The 20,793-nt window shown below is 47.1% G+C and overlaps 1 protein-coding gene across 2 annotated transcripts; it reads right to left on the bottom strand.

The window, feature by feature from the left end:
- Positions 1–854: 854 nt before the first annotated feature.
- PANK2 (pantothenate kinase 2) lies at positions 855–20,131 on the bottom strand. 2 transcript variants are annotated; one of them, XM_063335348.1, is made up of 7 exons: positions 19,819–20,131; positions 9,796–10,148; positions 8,452–8,705; positions 7,249–7,425; positions 6,875–6,998; positions 4,886–5,011; positions 855–4,426 (listed from the first exon to the last, which is right to left on the bottom strand). In XM_063335348.1, exons 1-7 carry the CDS (start codon positions 20,054–20,056, stop codon positions 4,376–4,378), a joined length of 1,323 nt encoding a protein of 440 aa, XP_063191418.1. In that variant the 5' UTR covers positions 20,057–20,131; the 3' UTR covers positions 855–4,375. The 2 variants fall into 2 exon arrangements, with proteins under 2 accessions (XP_063191418.1, XP_063191419.1); XM_063335349.1 differs by lacking the exon at positions 19,819–20,131 and having other exon boundaries at positions 9,939–10,074.
- Between the last annotated feature and the right edge of the window lie 662 nt (positions 20,132–20,793).

Below are 20,793 nucleotides of genomic sequence, written 5' to 3'. Positions count from 1 at the left end.
GGCCGTCCCTACAGAAACCTGGTGTGGAGGAAGCAGAGCTCCCACCTTGCCTTGTCCTGCTGTCCCCTGTCCTGCTGTCTCACCGTCCCTGCCCAGTTGCAGAGGGCTGCTGCCCTCTAGTGCTGGCTGCACCCCCCAGAGCTGGGTGCTGGGGGCAGGTCCCACCTGGAGATGTTCTGCTTCACCTTCTCCAGAAGGAAACACAAGTGAAATTCTCGCTGCCCTCCTAGTCATCTTCTAGAAGCTCCAGACAGTCATGGTCATGAAGAGCTTGCTGGGTGAAGATTCCCGCTGGTGGGACACAGCTGCAGAGAGTCTGGCCAAGCCACAGTCTGGATCCAGCACCAAGATCAACAAAACACAATTGTTTTTGTTACTTCCACCCCCGGTTCCTGCTCTGGAGAGATCCTCGCTTTGACCTCCAGTCCAGCCTGTATCATCCATACCAACCTGTATCATCCATACATTAAAGGCCAAAGGGCCTCCGAAGTACCAATCATCATCTACCACCAAAGTCTTCCATGAAACCCTAAAACGCTGCAATTTGCCCTGGAATGATGTTAGAAACCCACCTGACTGGACTGACTGGTGCTGGGAGCCCACTGCTGCCAACAGAGCCTTGCGATACCCCTCAGGACGCCTCGGGGCCCTGAAGCCCAGCTGCAGAATGAAGCTCAGACCCAACTCCTGTCGAGCACAAATACCCCTTCCCTCGGAAGCACAGACCCCCGCTAGCATTTGGGTTTTGGTCACACCTGGTATATAACCCCGTTTTTAACCAGGTACCTTAAGAACTGCCCCCTGCATTGCCCAAGCAGCAACCGAGCATCCGGAAGGGATTCTCTCACCACAAGCAACAGCCAAATACTGATTTATTTTTTCCCCATCCATTAATGTGCTGTGCAATGCCATTTCCAGAGAGCAGAACACGCACAGGGAGTGAAAAGTAATTAAGGATTGCTGACAGTTATTGTTAATAAGCTTCTAAAATCAACTGAAAGGTGAAGGACTCATTTACACCCATTTCACTGGCATGTTCTTGATGCCTGTTCAGATCAACATTCATCCCTTGCTCTGTAGCTAGGAAGAGTGAGACAAGAAGCAAAGGTAAGAGTTTCAAGTATATAAAAATAACTGTAATACTTTATTACAAGAAGAAAAAAAAACACAAAAAACAAACAACAATTTACAAAAAAATACACACGACACATCAGGGACTTTGGTGTCGGCCATCAGACCACACAGCATCTACTCGAAATCCACAGAAAGAGGAGTGACGCGCACACACACACACACACAAGCGCGCAGAGCGAACACGGGGAATAGCGCGGGACGCTGCTCCCAGAGACTCCAGCCTCAGGGCAGGGACTTCTTGCAGAGCAAGGGCTGCTGCAGGGGCTTCTCAGCTCTCCACACCTTCCCTCTCCCTTAACAACATCATTTCAGGGTAGCTGCTTCTTCCCCTCAGTTTTCAGCTCCAAGGCTATTGCTATTTAAAAAAAAAAAAATCAGCCCCTCTTCTGCGCAGGAGGATGCGGAGGAGGTTTATACAAACCACATCAGTGTGCGGAGGGCATGTATCAAAGCCCCGGGACTAATTAAAGCTGCTAAGCCCGCACGGGCCCAGCGCCACCACTGAGGTATTACACCAAGGAGCGACGCAGGTCCTGGGCACAAGGAGATTTTAAAGAGCCAAAGTGCGTTTCTGTTTCTTTTCCATGGGTCGAACCACGGCCCGAGTTTCGACCGTGAGGGTGGGTGACCCGGCTGAAGGGGCAGTTACCCTTTATAGGTAAGGTAAAAAAGGTAAGTTACCTTTTATGTGGTAGAGATAAAGTTAATTCTAGAAAACCTGCAATCAGCAATTCAGAAGTGGAGTTGTTTAATACACCTACTTGGGGTATCTTTCACGCAATTTCACAAGAAATGAAGAATAAATGAGGTCTCAGATGCAATAGATCCCAAAGAGGTTGCCCAGGGAGGTGGTAGATGCCCCACATCCCTGGAAACATTCCAGGTCAGGTTGGACGGGGCTCTGAGCAACCTGGACTAGTGGAAGATGTCCCTGTCCCTGGCAGGGGGTTGGACTAGATGATCTTTGAAGGTTCTTTCCGACTCAAACCACGCTATGACTCTGTATTATCCTGCTTGACCCCCATAACACGTTACGTTGAAAGCAGAGCGGGATACGAACCCTGCACTATACTGCAGGAAAAGCACAAAAAATTTTCTTCCGCAGACGGCACGTAGCAAAGAGGACCTTTCACATGCACACTACTCTCTCCCTACCTCGCGTTTTTTTGTGGTTGCCAAATTACTGGCCGCATTCAGGAAGTTCCATGCCCACAATGAACTGAAGTTTAGAAAACGCCTTGTTTTACGCCGTGTCTGCTGTCTGGAACACTTACCCGGCAGAGCTGACCGGGCAGGCTTCAAGAGAAATATCACACAGGATCTGATCTAGCAAAGAGTAGGTCTTCCAAATTTGTAGTTTCTTCCTGTTTCTGGCCCAAAGGAGAGGCGGGTACCATGCAATGAACCCAGCGAGCTGCGGAGCACCTTGCGAGTACTCGGATTTCGGGCTGCAGCAACGGGTAGAGCCGGGCACGATTTTACTGCGCGTTCCTGCACCTAAACCGCAAGCCGCCAAACCGGCATGGGCCGTCCAGCGCTGCCAGCAGCTACCAAAACGAGCACGAAAATCAACTTATCCGAGAAGAACCCACGACTTTAAAAGAGGTGTTGGAGTCAGGATGACGGTCGCTCCGATGTCCTGAGATAAACCCCAACAAGTACGAACTGACGCCATCGGCACTCGGGTTCCACGGCAGACCGCGTTGCCCCGCTCCCAAAGGGACGGCTTCTACACGGAGCCGAGCTGCCCAGCTGGAAAGGCGGAGCACCGCATTGCGGAGCGCGCTTGGAAGCGGCGTCTCTGTTCAGCTGACATCATCACGGGAAGGTGCAGATGGCTCCTCAGAAAAGCAGCTTTTTCCACGCTCCCCGGCTGGAGCGCAGTTGTACCAAAATAACTTGATGCCGGCAGCGCGGCAAAGAGAACACAAACGCCCGTCTTGCTAAAGATCTTGTTCACTTCGAAACGCAAGATCCGAGCCTGGGAAGGACTTCTGCCAAGCGCAGGGCAAAGCGGAGATACCAGGAAGGAAGGTCAGAGCACAAACCCTATGCCTCCTGCTTCTCTTTTTTAAACTGCTGCCCACTACCGGCATCTCCGCTGTTTTGAGAGAGCATTTATTCAGTGTGCAATGCGCCATTTCTAAACCCCCAGCCTGAGATCTTTAGGGGTTCCAAACTGCAGCAAGCCCGTCTGCAGGCTGCACGCAAGACCCCACGCACAGAGAAAACAGAAGACTACAGCACGCATACGGGAAGGAGAGATTTCCCCCGGAAACTACTAGTTTAGCAATTAATAAACATAAAACGGAACATTGCAGAGAAGAACCCAAGTGTATGACTGAAAGTAAAAGAAATCTCTTTGGTATTGTTATACGCAGCCAAGTATTACAACAGAGAAAAGAAACCCCAAACAAAAACCCCACTATGTTCATCTTCAAATTTGCTTTTAGCAGATGTCAAGGTCAGGGGCTGACAGCCACTCCTGACGCTGTGCCAGCCCTATGGCGCACACCAGAAGGTTACTGTGGTCTGCATAGAAGCGTTACCGGCTGAAATCAGGAACAACCTGAGCAGATCTGGGCTACCCGAGACACAGGATTTGTGCCTTACCTTTCGTCTCTAATAAATCTGCGTACATAGATAAGAGACTGCGGTAACAGGAATAAAGCCTCACTGATAGCACAACGGTGTTCGAGAGGCCACTGCGCGGGTCAGAGGAGGCAGAACTGGTCCATACGATTTCCACACTCCGGGGCTGTGCTGATGCTCTCTCCCCTTTACAGACAATTAATGCCAACGCAATGCCCTTCTTTTTGCGGAACGTAAAACGCTGCAGCTGAACCCTATGAACTGTGAAGTGGGTGGACATTCCAGCACTCAAAGGAATCTCGAGGGAGGGAATAAGAGTGCAAGTCTTCTATTATGTCACCACCATTAAACATATGTAGAAGACTACATAAAAAGGGCTATTTGATGTCAGCAACTAATGCCCAACAGATGTTCCACATACAACCGCCACCTTCGGTCAGCGTGTTTGCATATATACTTCTGAACGAACCTGTGTTCTAACTGAAGACTGGTTTCAACTGTTTACAGACAGAAACGCAACAGTCCTTTTCTTGTCTCATCAGCTCACGCACAATTATTTTAACAGTCACGGAACAGATGCTTTGAAGCGAAAGGGTGACCCAGGAAGCACCCTGACTTCGTAGGTCCAACATACAGGATCTGCACGGAGTCAGGCTGAATCCAGGAGTTCCAGAAGAGCGCCGACTGCACCGAAATAACCCTGAAGAGCAAACAGACAGGAATATCTATTAAAAACTCAAACGTGGGCACGCACCTGGCACAAGAACAGTAACAGTACATGTGTGGTGTAATTTTAACAACTTATAAAGGACTGTGGAAAGAAATAACTATAGGCAGGTACATTACAAAACAGATGCTAACTATAACCGCTGTTTTGCAAAGCAGAGCTGCACAGAATCGTCTACACTGTCAATAGTCTTAATAGAAAGCTCACAAGCAAGACAAAATTGGTAGCAAACAATTCTAATATTAGCTACTGGAAGAATATTCATGTTTTTTCTGACCCAACACTGGGCATGGCAGTTACTGTGGCTGTAGTCACAAAGCATGGGGAACCTGCTGCAGAGCGTTTATCATCAACAGCTACAGACCCCACACAGCTGGTTCACAAAAGCTTTGAAATCTGGCATGAGAAAATAAATTTAAGAAGTCATTTCACCTCATGTTCCAAGAAAAGTGCTTTTAACTGTCCCTTTGACCAGTAGTCCAAAGCGTATGCCAGAAGCCTCATCGAGATTGTATTGATCCGAAGGAAATTGCCAACAAACACCACTCGATTAATGTTCTGCAAGTATTAAGGAAAAAAAAAAAAAGGAACATTAAGGCTGAATGCCATTTTCCGTTTGCAACGATGAAACCCCTACCTTGAAGTAAGAGGAAAAAGGTTACACTTATAGTGCCTTTTAAAAATGCCACACACAGCTTTTCAAATACACTTTCCAGTGAGACTTGATGAAAAACAACGAGCCGAAAGCAGAGGGAAACCACCAGTCGACGTTAAAGCAACCAGCTCCAGAGAAACTGCATCGCCCCGAATAGCTGTTCTGGCAGCTAAAGAGCGTCACTGCCTCGGTGAGTGGGGAAGGGTTAGAATGCACTCGCAGCTTTCTGAATTTAGAATTTTAAAACTGGACCCAAAAGAGCCGATCTGCAAGCAAGAGATGGCACTGAGTCGGCTTGGGGTCTGGCAGCAGCAAGAGACGGTTCGAAAGAGCGAGGCGAGATCAAAAAGGGTGCACTGAGATGGTCAGGAGCTGCACTGGGAAGGGCCAGAGGCTGCAACCAAACACATACACACAAAAAAGCCCAAGTAAATGCTGAAACTGTCAGGCAGGATCTGCAGAACATTATAAGCACCCACAATTCTACCAGAAAGCAGTAGCAGCCAGGTCATGTTAAGACACAGGCTCTTCCAGACTACCCAGAAGTCCAGAGGGGTAACTACAGCCTTTCTAGCTTAGGAGTTTGAATAGAATGGCTGATTTTTCGCTATGAGATTCTTATACTGGTGAGGAACACTGATCATCAAGTGCCATCTCCTCTCTCCCCCCCAACTCTGGCCTTTGACTCATCACTTAAAAAGCTGAATGTCTCTATACTGTTAATCTGAGGGAAAAAAAAAAGGAAAAAAGATTTAAAAACCCATAACCAACACAATTCTGAAAGAAAGGAAAAGACCAACCAAGTAGTGACACTTCGTATCTAAATCAGACTTCCAGCCAAACTTTTTCAATCCCAAAATAGTTCTCCTGAGCCAAGTGATGAACTCCGAACCTTTCTTGTTCTCCAACAAGAAAATAATTTTCACTTCCTCCTCTTAATGAGGAATCAGATCTGCTCCTTCACTCACGCCCTTCTACGGATTTCCTTCCATCCCCACATGCATTAACGCTTTCCCCTAACCACTCAGCATCCTCTCTGCATTCGGCTGTGTACTCTATAGAGTGAGCGCTCAGCAGATGTATGGTGGGCAGGACTCTTTATAATACATCTTGCTTAGTTTCAGCAGTAAACGAAGGTAAATAACGAGCATCTGCCAACAGCAACAGAAGTCAGGAGGACGCTTCACCCCGTTAGCTCATCCCATGGGACCAGGCTCCGTGTGGAGAGCATGTCTCTGCTCTTTCATAGCCCTGTACAATGCTGCTTGACATGAATGCAACAAGGCAGCACTGTAAAGAAGCTGAAAGCACAAAGATACAGGAATGGCCGTGGAAGTGGTGGGGCCTGACCAAGAAATGGGAGAGCAAACTCGTAAAAACAACACAGGAAAGGTATCCAGCCCCCACACCCCTCCACCCTGCCTTGCCTTCTCTCTCAGCGGTCCCAAGAGCTGTAGTTTATCACACACCTTCTGTTCCTCAAACCATCGCAGAGAAGCTGTTTTAACCCCTGACCAAGCAGGGGACCTAACGAGACCAACAGCCAACCCCTAATTCATTCAAGCACAACGATCTGGCTCAAACTACACAGACAAAATTTACTGAAGAAACCAAAACGAGCAGATTACATCTTACTGAACATCCAAAAAGACTAGCATGAACATGCATCTACAGAAGCATACGCAGGGAACAAGAGATTCTGCGTGACAGGAGCACACAGGCGATGCTTCAGACAGGAAGCAAAGAAACAAATTTCCCCTTAATACCTCATTAAGTGCACACATCCGTGCTATGGAGCCAATGTTATTAGTGATGGTTATTAACGTAGCCTTTGCGAGGTCCTCTTTGCTGACAGATTCCCGCTTCTCCTTGCTCATCATGTTTCCAAAGCTGCAAAGACAGTTTTTCAGGTTAAAAGTTCATTTGCATCAGAATTCCAGGAGAAATGGGAACCGCTAATTTAATCAAAGTGATTAATTGTCAAGTATTTCTTTCTAACTTCAAAAAAGTATTGCTACCAGTAATCTAGATCTGGTAAAACAGGACAGCAGGAGGAATGGCAGCTCTCCTAAGAGACATAAATCCAGTTTTTCATCCTTGCGGCATCTCCCGTGAAAATAAATATCAATCAAGTCATTACCTGGACGCTACAGCCCAGCCTGGCAATCCAAATCGCTCATAGTCTCCTCCGTAAATGTCCCGCACTAGTTTGTCCACTTTGGTACTGTCTCCACGGGAGGCCATCTCAAGGGCCTCTTCAAAGGTGGAGCAACCGGTAAGAAGGCAGCAGAGACCAAAAAAGGTTCCACCTCCAAGGCTGCAACATAAAGCAAAATGAAAGTCACCCGCCTTGCTTCTAAAGAGACAGAGAAAGAAAATGGCTTGTTCCAGGGAAAGCTGGGATTACTCAGCTATGCTCCGTTAGCTCAGGTTGCCCCATTCCTTCAGCTGCTTCTCTTTTCAGTGAGAGCAATCTTGGAAGAGCAGCAGTTTTCTTTAAATCTGTTACTTTCAAATAACCTACAGCCCGTAAGGAATCCCACGCCCTCACAGCCTTCTGCAGAGGGCATGTTTCTGAATGACAAATTGATTTTCTTATTTTACAATATCCACCTTCCTCCCAGCGCTCAGAGAAGTCAATCTTAAAATAAATATTAGTCCTTAGGGATAACTGGAGTATTAGGGCACAGCTACTCAAAACTTAGGGGGAAAAAAAAATACATCCCTGTTAACTTCACGGTACACACATGCCAATAATGATGTATAATAAGAGGAAATCTGTACTGTGGGGTTTTTTTATTATTATTGATAACTTTCAGGAAATTCAGGAAAGCTTAAAGCCACAGAGCTCTTTGGCTTTGCCTGGCAACAAGAGTCACATCTTCAGGAAGGGTAGCTGCAGCGGTCCAGCAACTGTCTGGGGAGTTACTGCCACGCCAGCATCCCTTCCACCAAAGTAAGGTAACTTTTGGAAGTCAGGATGCAAATCTCTACTGCTAGGATCAAAGCTAACAGTTGTTAATATGATCACGATGAGTATATTTGGGATAATCCCAAACTATGGGATCTTTCTGATAGCAAATAGAACAGTTTAGAAGCTGTTTTTTCAGTTGTCCTGCTGTAGGAACTAAAGAGACTGGTTGCAGTAAGCAAACCAAAACACGAAATTCAGATTTTCTCTTCCAGGAGGGATCTCTGTTGGCAGAGATGAGCGACTGCAGTAAAAGCAGACGTTCCGTCATTCACCTCAAGCTTGTCCCTGAAAATGTCATCGACAATGAAGAAACACATTCCAGATTCTAAAATAAAACTCAACGTGAATGTACCCCCTCACGGCACTCACCTGGTGCCCGTTACCCGTTTATAGTTTTCTTTCGAATATACAGCCAAAATGCTGACCCCTGAGCCAATGTTCACCAAAAGGAGAGGATACGGATTCTCCAAGTTGAATGGGAGCTTCTGACATCTTTCAGCATCCGTCGGGTTTTCAAAATAGTAGCACTCTGAATGTCCATTGAATCCAACTGAATCAATGTACAAAACTCCTTTAATAAGGCAATCGAGTTCATCTAGCTTACAAAGCTGGAGGTCACCCATCTGGCGGAAAAAAAAAAAAAAAAGAAAAAGAAGAATATTGAAGAAGCAGCTAGGGATCTGAAGTGTTTATGCTCAGGGCTAGAAAAATGCATGCACTGACAGCTAAATTCAGCTATCTCCACTACTCCCTGTGGTGGCTGAGAGAAGTACAGATCACAGGAGGGCTCCGTCTTGTCTTTCTCCACGCACGCGGACTGCTAACTACCCCGGCCCTAAAGTGGGCAGACATGGAAGAGGGGGGAAACAAACAACTGGATCCACAAATGGACGCCAAGAGAATCCCATCATCTTCCAAGGGCCCGATTTAGGCCCTGACTCTGAGGCACTGGCATGAAAAGACAAAGAAAAATGAGAAGGGACTTAACTGTTGGACAAAAATAAATAAATAATCAATTAAATAAATTGAAAAACCAAAACCCAGCCAAAAACACACCCAGAAAACAAAGGAAGTTATGAAACTGTTTTCCCCTCATGTCACTGCCTCAACCGCGCAAAAAGCCTCACTATTTGGTGCATTTTTTTCAAGCCCTGGTGAAACAAAGTTTTTATTACATATGTTTTTCACCTATGAACAAGAATCAAACTTAGAATGAAGCCACATGATGATGTCAAACTCCAGCTACCAACGCTCTTTCAGTTAATTCACCACCAAATTTGACTGCACCTCAATCAATCAGCTCACTCACGCGTGTGTTAGAAATGAAACCACATGCGCAAGGGAAAAACAAAACAAATATTAAGCACGTGAAAGACAGCAATGAGAAAAAACCCCACAAGACTGACATCAGCATAATCAGAGATTATTAATACAGAGAAAGTCTTGTAAGAGCACACGCCATGGAAGTCAGAGAATAATTTTGGAGTTACAAGAATGTTACATGCACTTTCAGGAAAGAAAGTCTCCTAATCTGGAGATGGGAACTTGACTCCACATGCTGTTTCCTGAACCAAGTTCAATTTGAGTTAGGTACACTCTTCCAAAGCTAAGATTTAGAGAAGTTTTAGAGTCTGCAGAGAAAGTTTGCTAGTTTTCAGCTTTAAGAAAATTTCACTACCAGATCCTAATTGTATAGAAGCCAAAAATGCATACTGTGAGAAAGTCCTGCTCAAATTTGTACGCTCCACCTCCCGTGGCACATAAGGTAGTATGGAGGCTTGAGAAGTGTTTTTCGCTTCCCATTTGAATAAAAGCAGGCATGTCATGAGTAGGAAAGCGTATAAAGTGCAGATTGCCTTTACGTCCACACAGGGTAAGGTCCTTTAGCTCAAGGTGCACATCCCGAATGCCTGTAGATCCATAGGCTACATTTGATGTCAGGTATTTGCGGATGCTTTTGAGGTTTTCCACTTCTTCCTCCTCTTCTTCAGCAGTGATGTCCTTTGGTTCAAAATAAACAAGTTTCACCAAGGTCCCTCCAATATCCAAGCCAAACCAAGGAAAGACTAAAGAGAGGAGAAAAAAAAAAACAAGGAAAAAAAAAAAAAAAGAGTATGATACTGTCATACCACCGGCAAAATACTTATGAACCGAATTAATACAGGCAATTCCCTAGGGACTCCAAGATGCAGGCCTGTTTGATCTTTTCATTTGGAAAGTGGAAAACACAAGAGAAAATGTTAGCAGTCTCATCTGTCTTTGACAAGTGTGGCTGAGACTCCTCTGTCCATGGACTTAACCCCTGTTTTGAGATACCTCGTGTTCAGGAGCTCCCCCAACATTTGATACGCAATCCTCAAAATACTTACACCACCACGCAGCACTGAAGACAGACACAGCGCAGGTCCGACAGCATCCATACACCCGCTAGATGCTGCTGCCATTTTAATCCCCCGCTATTTCTTTTATAAATTTCTGAGCCAGAGCCAGAGCCAAGGATAATACCACCGCTTTTACATCAAAAGGATGTACAAACGTTAACTAATTACAACACATAACTGAGGTAGACAAGTAATCTAAGATGCCCCAGGGAGACAAAAACAAATGTCTAATTGGATTATTTTATTAGTCAAATTCCCCCATGGTACAAAATATGCATTACTGTCAGGCCCAGCAACATTTACAGCTGTATTAGATAATGAGCTTCTTGGAAAAGATCAAGAGAAAACCCTGATCAGATGGAATCTGCGATTAGAGCTGAGAGCTGGAACAGATTAATATTACTATTAATGAGCTAAAGGATAGACTAGAGCTAACAAGATACATGGGCTCCAGAGCAAAGAGAAAAACGTAGCCACATGTTATGGCTTATGGCACTGGGATTAAACCCTTGTGTTTTCTCCAAAAGAAAAAAAAGAACGTTTAGAAAATAAACCTGAATGCAGCATAGATGTTACTAACGTTCCTCTGGAAAGAAGGATCTCAGGTTTTAGTAAAATTCTTACACATCAGAGACAGGAACGATAACATGCTACTGCTACTTTTGCAAAATATGTTTGCTTATCTGCAGACAGATAAGCATGCAACACGAAGAAGCCCTCCTTCCTACCGCCATTTGAAAGCGAGCGTCCCTCCGGTTAAACTCAGGGGAGCAGCAGCCACCTCCAGAAGGCAGAACCGCCCAAGCGAGAGCATGTTCCTTGTCCCTTCGTCCCAGAGGTGCCGGCGGAGGCCCCGCCACTCGAGCTGCAGGAGCACTAAGGAGTCAGAGAGCAACACCTAAATACCCAGAGGCAGCACTTAAGAAAGCTGAACAACAAAGAAAACAACCCAGGGGCGGGAGGGGAGCTCACTCCCAGACCAAACCATCTCTGAAAAGCCACAAACCCGACAGGCAAGCACGTGTTTGAAGACGATGTATCCTCTCCTCGGCAGGTTAAATTGGTTGCTGTACAGAGAAGAGGTAAAACAGGCCCTTTTAGAGCGTCACAGTTCCCCAGAAGCTGCTACAGCCATCAGCTACCCACGTTATTTTTAAATCACCGAGTTATTTTTATATATTTACATAGAGGCCACCCCAACCATCAGCAAAAGAAATCTTGAAAGAAGATGCAAGCTCTATTTTAGGAGGCACGTCCAGATCTCAATCATCCTCCATTTCTAATCCATTTACTTCAAACAAGAACGGACATAAAAATAACTGTTCATGAATGAGAGAGAGAGAAATCTGAATCACAGTCCAACAGAGAAAAGAAAGCAGGAGCAATTCAAGGACTTTTCTCATGACAATTTCTCATTCTGTACTCCAGAACTCAAAATTGCAAACTCTATCAGCATTTCAGGATGGAAAGTCTACCAAGTGCTTTACTTGGGAAAAAGTTTAGCCCATGTGTCTGACTTTCCCTCATGAAAACCTTACTATAGCTAAATTAAACAGTTAAGTTACTTCTCAAGAGAAGAATTCTGGCTGCCTGGGCCTCATCACGTAACATGAGGAAAACCATATCCCTGGGGACACCAGACCAGGGGGAGCATCCTCATAGGAAGGGGAGTCCAAGACCCCAGAGTATAAGTGAAAGGAAAAGGACAAACTTCAGGGGTTTTGTAAAAGAAAGGGCCTTGTTGTGGAGTGTGGCAACAGCACCTGAGCCGGCAAAGAGACGTGACAGAGACCACAACCACTCCAACAGGGAGACGGACGCCCTACTTGTGCACGGCGGGCATCTGGGCAGCAAACACCAAGTGTCTGCGTGCTTCACTCACCTGCACACGCCTGCTCATCCCAACGCCTTAAACTTAAAAATCCATACACAGGCCCACCTGATGTGATATTAAAGCCACATCTAATATGGCATATACACCCGTAAGTCAGCAGTCCCCATATTAATGGCAGAATAGGACGCCCTCAAAGTATTTTGTCTTTCTTTGAATCAAAGTCCTATTCTTATCAACTAACTACCGCAGAAAAATGCTTTGAACACAGATCGTGCCCTGCTATTGAGAGACACACAGGTGAAAACAGGGCACTGGCAGCCAAACCAGAGCCTTCTGCTGCTGCTCCCGTCCCTCCAGGCTAAACACCACTCTATTTTAATATCCAGTTCCTGTTCAGGATCACTAAAACCAGTTTCGCCACACGCACTGTGCTTTTCAATACTGTTTCAATTCTGTTGTAGAACTAGCAAGCTCTACAGAAGAAAAGGAACAGGAAGAGGCTTCTCCTGTTACTCAGCCAAGTCTTCTCCTGCCTGTTGTGGTCACTAACATCCTGGACTCCCTTTTCACAAACTTCCCGCTCTTAAAAGCGCTCAGCTGCTTTGCCATCTCTGCTCTGACGAAGGGACTGGTTCCACAAAGCTCCTGTCCTGGTGCTGGGAAACCTCCTTTCGATTTCTGGAATATATTTGCTCCTGTTAGGACATGTAATTTTGTTTTCTGAACTATGAAACCTGTGCTGTTTTTTTTTTTTTCTTTAAAGCATCCGCACCCTTGTATTTAGAGACAGCAATCCTCTCCCCAGCCTCACTTTGCCAGGCTACGCGAGGGTGAAAACAGAGAGAGAGCACAGGGTGGGGTCTTGGAGATGCCCTCATTGGGGTGCAGCAGAAAAGCATCCAAAAACTAAGGCACGGTGCCCTGCCAAAGCCACGTAACTGAAAACGCCATATGGGCTGCTTCACCACAAGATAATGGGCTTCCACTCCAGAGTAGACATTCAGCTGGCAGTATAAGCCTTTGTTCAGTAGAATAACACTAGTTCATTTTAAAGTTGGCCATGAAGTTCACACACCAAACTCCTACATTCAGGGACACAAACCTTCCAAATTTTACGGCATGAGAACCACCAACTCGGTCCATCAGTTTAGGAAGCTTTCCTAGTCATGAAAAAACACAGCAGCTCCTTAGAAACTTCATCCCAACTCATTCTTGATGTCCTCAAGACCTTCAGTTTTGTAATATCTACAAATTTACTTTTTATTCAGGTGTTGTCAGCTGCCACTGAACTAGCAGAACATCCAAGCGTGGGGTTAAACCACGCCAGTTATCCACTGTCTGGCACATCAGAACATGTGGCTAAGGGGGAAACAGGAGCGATGCCTGCGGAGCTTGGTGTAAACTGGTCAGGCTGGGGTCGGGGTTTACCAGTCTTCACTCAGCACTGGCCCTGCTAAATCCCAGCTGGCCCCAAGAAGAGCATCCAACCTCCCAGTCCGGGACACAGCCCCAGGCCAGAGCTGGCTTCACCCATCCGTGCAGCACCAGCTGCAGAAAGCCTCTGCGTGGAGCAGCTGGTGTTCGCAATCTGCCAACAGCTCGGCTATACCTTCAGTAACTCACCAGGGATAAATTCTAAAAGATAGCCTATTACAGTAATTAACTTGAACCAAACGATTCTTAATTATGGATCTCTCATTATATACATCCCAGCCACAGGTTAAGAATCCAAGGAAGAAGCGTGCTGGCTCAAAATTAAGTACTTCTCTAACATATCTTAAAGGATTCTCCGTGCAGTAAAACCCACACACAGCGCTTGATCTGGGGCATGGAAAAAACTTCCCCTATAAACCCATTTTTGTAGGAAAGGGGTGTGGCGCACACAAAAAAGAGGAGGAAATTATTTCAACGACATGGAGAAATGTTTTTTTTCTTACACTTGCAGGAAGTCAGCCAACACGAACATGCAGGGCTGCGACAGCCCTTCCATATCTGAGAACTAGAAAAATCCATGCCTTCAAAGGAAGGAAGGAGGAAGCTCTCCTGGATGAACGCCATCACCATCTGCTACTGAGATTTCTCTTAAAACACTGATTTTTTCCCAACATCTACAGTGCAGTTGAAAGCCATCCAAAGATCTCTCCCTTTTAAGCCTCTAAAGCATTTTTTTCCAAAAGAGTCGCTGCAGAAGACAGCAGACCTAGAGCAGGGTGAGAGCTGGTGGCATCCAGGAGCCTTTAGGCAGCCCAGAGGCTGATTTTTCCCCATCAGAAGGTTCTGCTGAAATAACCGGCGCAAGAAGATGCCAGCTTTAATGGCCAAGGCAAAAAATGCAAACACTGCCTCTCTTCACCACCTCCCTGCTGGGGAAGAGCCTCGCACTTCTGTCCTTTCCAAGTGCTCAACAGCCAGAGAACGACAGGGAGGACGAGAAACCCACAGGCAGATCATGGAAGAGCATCACAGTGTGAAGCTCTGGACTCTCCTCTCACCCAGCACTTGGGGCTGGGACAGACTTTTTAGTAGCGCCTGTGATAGGACAAGGGGTAATGGTTTTAAACTAAAAGAGGGCAGATTCAGACTAGATAGAAGGAAGAAGACATTTTTTACAATGATGGTGGTGAAACACTGGACCAGGTTGCCCAGAGAGGCTGTAGATACCTCATCCCTGGAAACATTCAAGGTCAGGTTGGACTGGACTTTGAGCAACCCGATCTAGTTGAAGACGTCCCTGCTCATTGCAGGGGGGTTGGACTAGATGACCTTTAAAGGTCCCTTCCAACTCAAACTGTTCTGTGATTCTGTGACCGTCCGGGAAGTGTTTACTTTCTCCCTGGGTATTTGGACATTCACAAGAAAGGCAGGAAATCCTCTTCTCAAAACCAGAACTGCTCTCCATTCAAAACCTTCTACAGCCTTTTTCCTTGAAGAAACTCTATATTTACTCTGTTAGCACAATGACAGCCAATAACCCCACTCTCAAACATTGTGTAAGACAAAAAATTATATCCAACAGTACTCAGTGTGAAAAGTAGCAGGGATACAAAGAAGGTGACTTACGGAACATGGCACCGCTCAGCAGATCAGGCACACAACCACGAGCCGTATTTTCACTTCCTCCCTAATGCAACACACTGCAACAGCAGTTATAAAGTATCTTAAAGCAATTTTTTTCCAAGAAAAAATTTCTTCATCTTTTGGCCTGACAAAATATTGTTTTCTCATAGCACAGACGCTTTTAAAAAGTAGCTCTATACGTACATTTTCACATCCACAATTTACAGACAGCTCTTTGCCTTGAAAATAAACCTTCTTCTAATGGGCTAATCTATGGATACGCCAACAACAAACAAAAGAGCAGCCTGCAAACAAAACTAAGGGCTATCAGCTAGCACTGAATAACCTCACACACAGAAAAGCTCAAGGATACTATGTGTTACCACAGCAAGAGCCCTGCCACCCTCCCTTCATCTTCAAATCCCTTTTAGAGTTAGACTGTAAGCTCTTTGGGGCAAGAAAAATACGACAACTTTATTTGTTATGTAAATTACTTTATAAAACTGGACACTATATAAATAATAAAAAAAACCAACCAAACCTCAACAGACTTCTTTCGAAAGCTACAGAAGTGTCAAGATGAAAGAGGCGATATAATTAAAGATCTCCACGGCGGATTTTCTTCATATGACAAGCAGCTCAAGTAGTATTTCAGACTGATCCTTAAGTTAGGAGCCAATTACACCAGAAGCTAAAAGAACTGCCTGCAGAGGAGCAACGAAGACTGAGGATTTAGTTGAGCATACGACAGCATCTCTACACTTACTCCACAATACTCAATGTTATATTTTAATAGTGTTATACCACGATGAAAAACTTGGAGATGGGGAAAAAAACATTCATCAGCATTTAACATAAAGCGACACTAAGTCTACATATCCTTCCATCTCTAAAAATAGGCTCTGCTAGGAATTCACATTTCATACACAATTCCAAAACATAAAAAGGTATTTTAAAAAAATCAAAGATTAAATTTTATACTGCAAAAGAGCTGCCAAAACAGTCTTTTATTTGTTCCTCTACTTGGATAATGTGTATATTAAGAATTTAAAGCCATGCATACATTATGTCTTTCCATAATTCTGGCAGAAGATACCGAAACTTAGGAAAAAAAAAAAAAATCAGTTGAAAGGACTACAGAAAGGATGAGGACGTGGTTTTGGTTGGGGGGGTCTTTTTTTTTTTTTTTAAACCACACATGCATACATTTTTAGAAACTATTTGCAGGATGTTCTTCTTGACATTTTAGGTATCGGTTTTATTTTGGAATTCATGAATAGCCTACAATACAAACACACTTTATGTAACTTACTTTCCCTCCCCTTTTGTCAAACAGTAAAACATTATGGGTGATGCCCAGCAAAAACATCGAAACAAGCCTTTTTTTTTTTTTTTTTTTTCAGAGAACTAACAAACAGGCTACAGAAAGGAGAAGCATACTTTGTTACCCAGGGAAATAACCTAAACTCATCTCTACCAAGGAAACCAGGTTTCCATGAAGGAGCAGAAAAGCAGTACAGCAGCACAGGAGAGCTAGGAGAGGCTGGGGGAAGGGGAAAAGGACGGAAGCCGATGAACTGAATCGCTGACCTATTTCTCTTATCATAAGGAATATTCATTACAACAAAATATTCCCCTGCTCATTACGATCTGATCATCATCGGTTTTACGCCTGGCACTTAAACCTACCCACAGCAAGCCATTTGGTATCCCACAATTACGTTACAGTAAATGTAAACGTGAATATCCTCTTTGCTCATCTGGGGAATTTCCAGTCCAGTTTTTAAGTGTAGATTTCAATAATGGTTCCGATAATTCATTACCAGAAAGGAATTCTTCTGTAGTCTCTAGAGCTGATAAAGCATTTTCTGCCTGTACTAATAATCCTGTCAAGCTCCTCTTCACCAACATAATAGACCAAAGCAGCTCGGAACTTCAACAAATCTCTCCTTCACAACATTTTCAAGGACACTCCTCACTCCCTTCCGAGAGCAACAGCGTCCTTGACTTCTTCTCCTTTTGCCTGTGGCACACTGAAAATCACGGCGTCTGCGACAAAGCCCTTCAGTTCCTATGAAGTGCACCAAGAAACATTTAATAGCCCGAGACGCACAAAAGCACACAGCTTGGACATCGATTGTACTGCTGGAGGTGGGGTTATTTCCGATATATCCAACCTGATCTGAGTCCCCTCGGTTTCAGATCTTCCCTGATCTCTGCAGTGAAACAGTCCTCGCCACACATTGCTGGTCCAGGCAGACGACTACGGAGGAAGAAAGATCACGAGCTTGAACCGCAGCCCACTGAAATCCTTTCATTCCTGGGGAAGCGGGGCTCATCTGCCAGGGCATCTGCCAGCACAGGCAGCAAGACAAGCCTCAAGGTCACCGAGCTTGTTTGCCACATACCAGCAGCAGACAAGTGGGAGCTAAAGTAGGACATTTTTGATCATACGCCCATTAAGCGGTTTGCTTTCATTTAGGCTTGCTTGAATCTTCCTTAATGTGGGATCGAGCATTTTAACTTCAAAACGTAATTTACTCTGACATCAGACGTTTTCCCTATTAAGGGATGTACTCGCTCAAGCATATTTTTCTTCCAATTAACACAAAAATCACTTAGGAAATACAGGCTACATCGTAATCCCGAATTGTACTCTGCTGACCTTCCAGACTCGACCCAAATCTTGTCGTGGAAGCTGCCAGAACACCTGTTTTCTTAGAAGTATCCCACACCAGTCTCTGCATTGAACTTTACCATAGCAAACCAGAACCTCAATGCCCAACTTTGAACTAAATTTTCCATAGAAGACACAGAAACTGCCCTCAAGCAAGGCAGGAGAGTATTATCACCTAATGGATAGCTCCATCTAAGTCCACCCTAATTTTCACGCCGGAGATCTCCTTCGTTTCCCTACAGCTAGCTGCAACCTACTAACTAGCGTGTCTCTAATTAACAACCCCACAGATCCCATTGGTATGTTTTGCTGTGATTTCCTCACGATGATAGCCACACAAGCAGACTTTCACATACAAAGCTGGTTTTGCCGCATCTAAATCACAAGGATGCTCACCACTGCTAGTGTCATTACACCCCCCTACTAAATTTCTCTTCCATCCTATTAATTCTTGAGTAAGCAGAAAAACCCTCAATTACCTCAGTTATTCAACATTAACTCGACAATCATTTCCTGGTGCAGGATCACTCCTGTAATCCAGCACGATCTGGCAACGGAAGGAGGGGAGAGGCGAAGGGAACAGGTTCGCACAGCCACGCTGACGCTACGTTAGCATTGCTGAGCTGCACTTGCCTCAAATTAGTAACACAAGCAGCATCCTGTCCAGCAAATGCCTCTGAAAGTCTTTTAAGATCTAATTCCTATTTTTCACACTAAGGGCAAAAGAGAAGCTTCCTTTTTTTCTAGCAACCAAAAAACCCAGAAAGAATACTATTTAAAACATTACATTACTATGGTAAATATAGCATCTCAGCACTGCCAGCCAACAAACCAAGTCTTGCTAGGAGATGCAGGACAATTGTGATTCCTGGACTCATTTGCTAATGTCCTTTAATAGCTGCGCAGGTAACGGGGAACCACATTGACGCTATTTCATTTTCCGGGGATGGCAATTTCCTTCCAACTGGAAGGGCTCCAGCGCGAGTAAAGAAACAGTCACTCGGTTCCACTTCAGACATGGCTGAAGGAAGTCACCAGCCACAGCCACCTGAGCGGCAGCTCCTGCTGCTGCCAAAATGAAGGCTGACATCCATTTTGCGCCTAACTCGCTCCACAGACCGCTCCCCATACGGCATTTAAAAACGTGGCTCAGGGGATGGTTTTTTGCCTTACAAAGCCTGGTTGGGTCTGTGCCCGGTCCCTGCCAAACCCGCAGGGCTCCCCCCTACCCAAATTTACACCCTTCTCTTTGCTCTCCATTGCTTTTCTCCCACCAGTTACCAGCCCAGACGTGCCGCCATCACCCCCTGGCTCTGGCTGCACGCCCAGGACCCTCCATCTGTCCTTCTGCCTCCTTTTCCTCACCCCATGTCCCTGCCAGTGACCTCCCCTCTCCCTCAGCCCAAGGTCCCCAGCCTCTGCCTCCTGCCCCACCAGGCGCCTCCTCGCCCCACCACGTCCCCGCCGGCCTCTCCCAGAACTGGCCACGCAGGACAATGCGCCACCCCCACGGTGGTGTCCCCAGACTGGGCACCCTGGGCCCCTTCCCCCGCCCCACCCCGCCCGCCTGGCCCCGCCCCCTGCCGGCCCCACCCATCCAAGCCCCGCCCCACTCCGGCTCATTAGCATAATTCCACCTCCCCGACCGCGCCCCTTCCCCACTGACACCCTCTAAACCCCTCCCTCGGCCCCGCCCCCTCGGCCCCGCCCCTCCAAGCCCCGCCCCCGCCGCGGACACCCCCCACCACCCCCCCGTTCGTTCACCCCCCGCTCCCCGCCGCACTCACGCGGGCGGTTCTTGCGGACCGAGTCCCGCCGCTGGCGGCTGACGGAGCCGCCCCGTTCGCGGGGCTGCGGCCCCGCCGTGCTGTCAACGCCCGCCGTGGCGCCGCTGCTGCGCCGCCGCGGGGGTCCGGCCCCCTCTGCCCCCGGCCTCCGCCGAGGCTTCTCCTTCTTCTCCTCCTGCTCCTCCGCGCCGCCGCCGTTGCGCAGCGGCTCCATCCCCGCAGCGCGGCCCGGCCCCATGGGCCGCCCGCCCCGCCGCGCCGCGCCGCGCTCCCCGCAGCCGCCGCCACCGCCGCAGCCACCGCCTCGCAGCGCGCTTGCGCCAAACGGCCCCCCGCGCGCCGCGCGCGCCCCCGGCCCCGGCGGCCCCCCCCCTCCACCCCCCAATCCGCGCCCTCCGCCGCACGGAAAGACAAGCGGCTCCGCCAATGGGAGAGAGGGATTGGAGGGCAAGCGGGGCGCCAGGCCCTCCCCCCGCGCTCGGGCGCGGAGAGTGACAAGCACGGCTACCCAATCCGAATGCATGATCGCTGCACGGACGGGGATTCAGGCGCCCGCGGGGGCGGGCCGACATGCGGCAGCGTTGGCCTATAGTTTTCCTTTGGGAAGAGAATGACGCGACAGCTATCCAATGATGTGATGCGGCTGCCCGGTCGGGGCGGGAGAAGGCTGGCTGATTGACAGGCCGGGTAACTATGGCAACGCAGGAGGGGGCCGTAGGGAAGACCGCAGTAGGCCCAGTTGGGCTGGGCCGCGCGGGGGGGCTTATTTGCATACGATTTGCATATACAAATAGCGGGGCCTTCTTCATCCCCTCACGGAGCGACGGCTCCGCAGCCCCCCACCACGTCGGGCCTGCACCACAGGGCCTCCGCCACCCCAAGGGGTGGCAGAACCATTTAGGCCATGTAGGCCTGGGGCCTAGACCCCGTTCCCCACCTAAAACTCTCCAACTCCTCCTTCGTTAGTCATCTCTG

Source organism: Chroicocephalus ridibundus, chromosome 5, assembly GCF_963924245.1.
Source record: "Chroicocephalus ridibundus chromosome 5, bChrRid1.1, whole genome shotgun sequence".
NCBI classification, from domain to species: Eukaryota; Metazoa; Chordata; class Aves; order Charadriiformes; family Laridae; genus Chroicocephalus; species Chroicocephalus ridibundus.
This window is presented reverse-complemented; position numbering and strand designations above follow the sequence as displayed.

Excerpts from the sequence above, each read along its gene's own strand:
- PANK2 (XM_063335348.1), bottom strand. The coding sequence starts at position 20,056 with ATGGGGCCGGGCCGCGCTGCGGGGATGGAGCCGCTGCGCAACGGCGGC. Across the intron at positions 6,999-7,248 it reads GGCTGGGCTGTAGCGTCCAG|CTTTGGAAACATGATGAGCA; the intron begins GTAATGACTTGA and ends CTGTCTTTGCAG. Across the intron at positions 5,012-6,874 it reads GGATGTGTGCACTTAATGAG|AACATTAATCGAGTGGTGTT; the intron begins GTATTAAGGGGA and ends TAATACTTGCAG.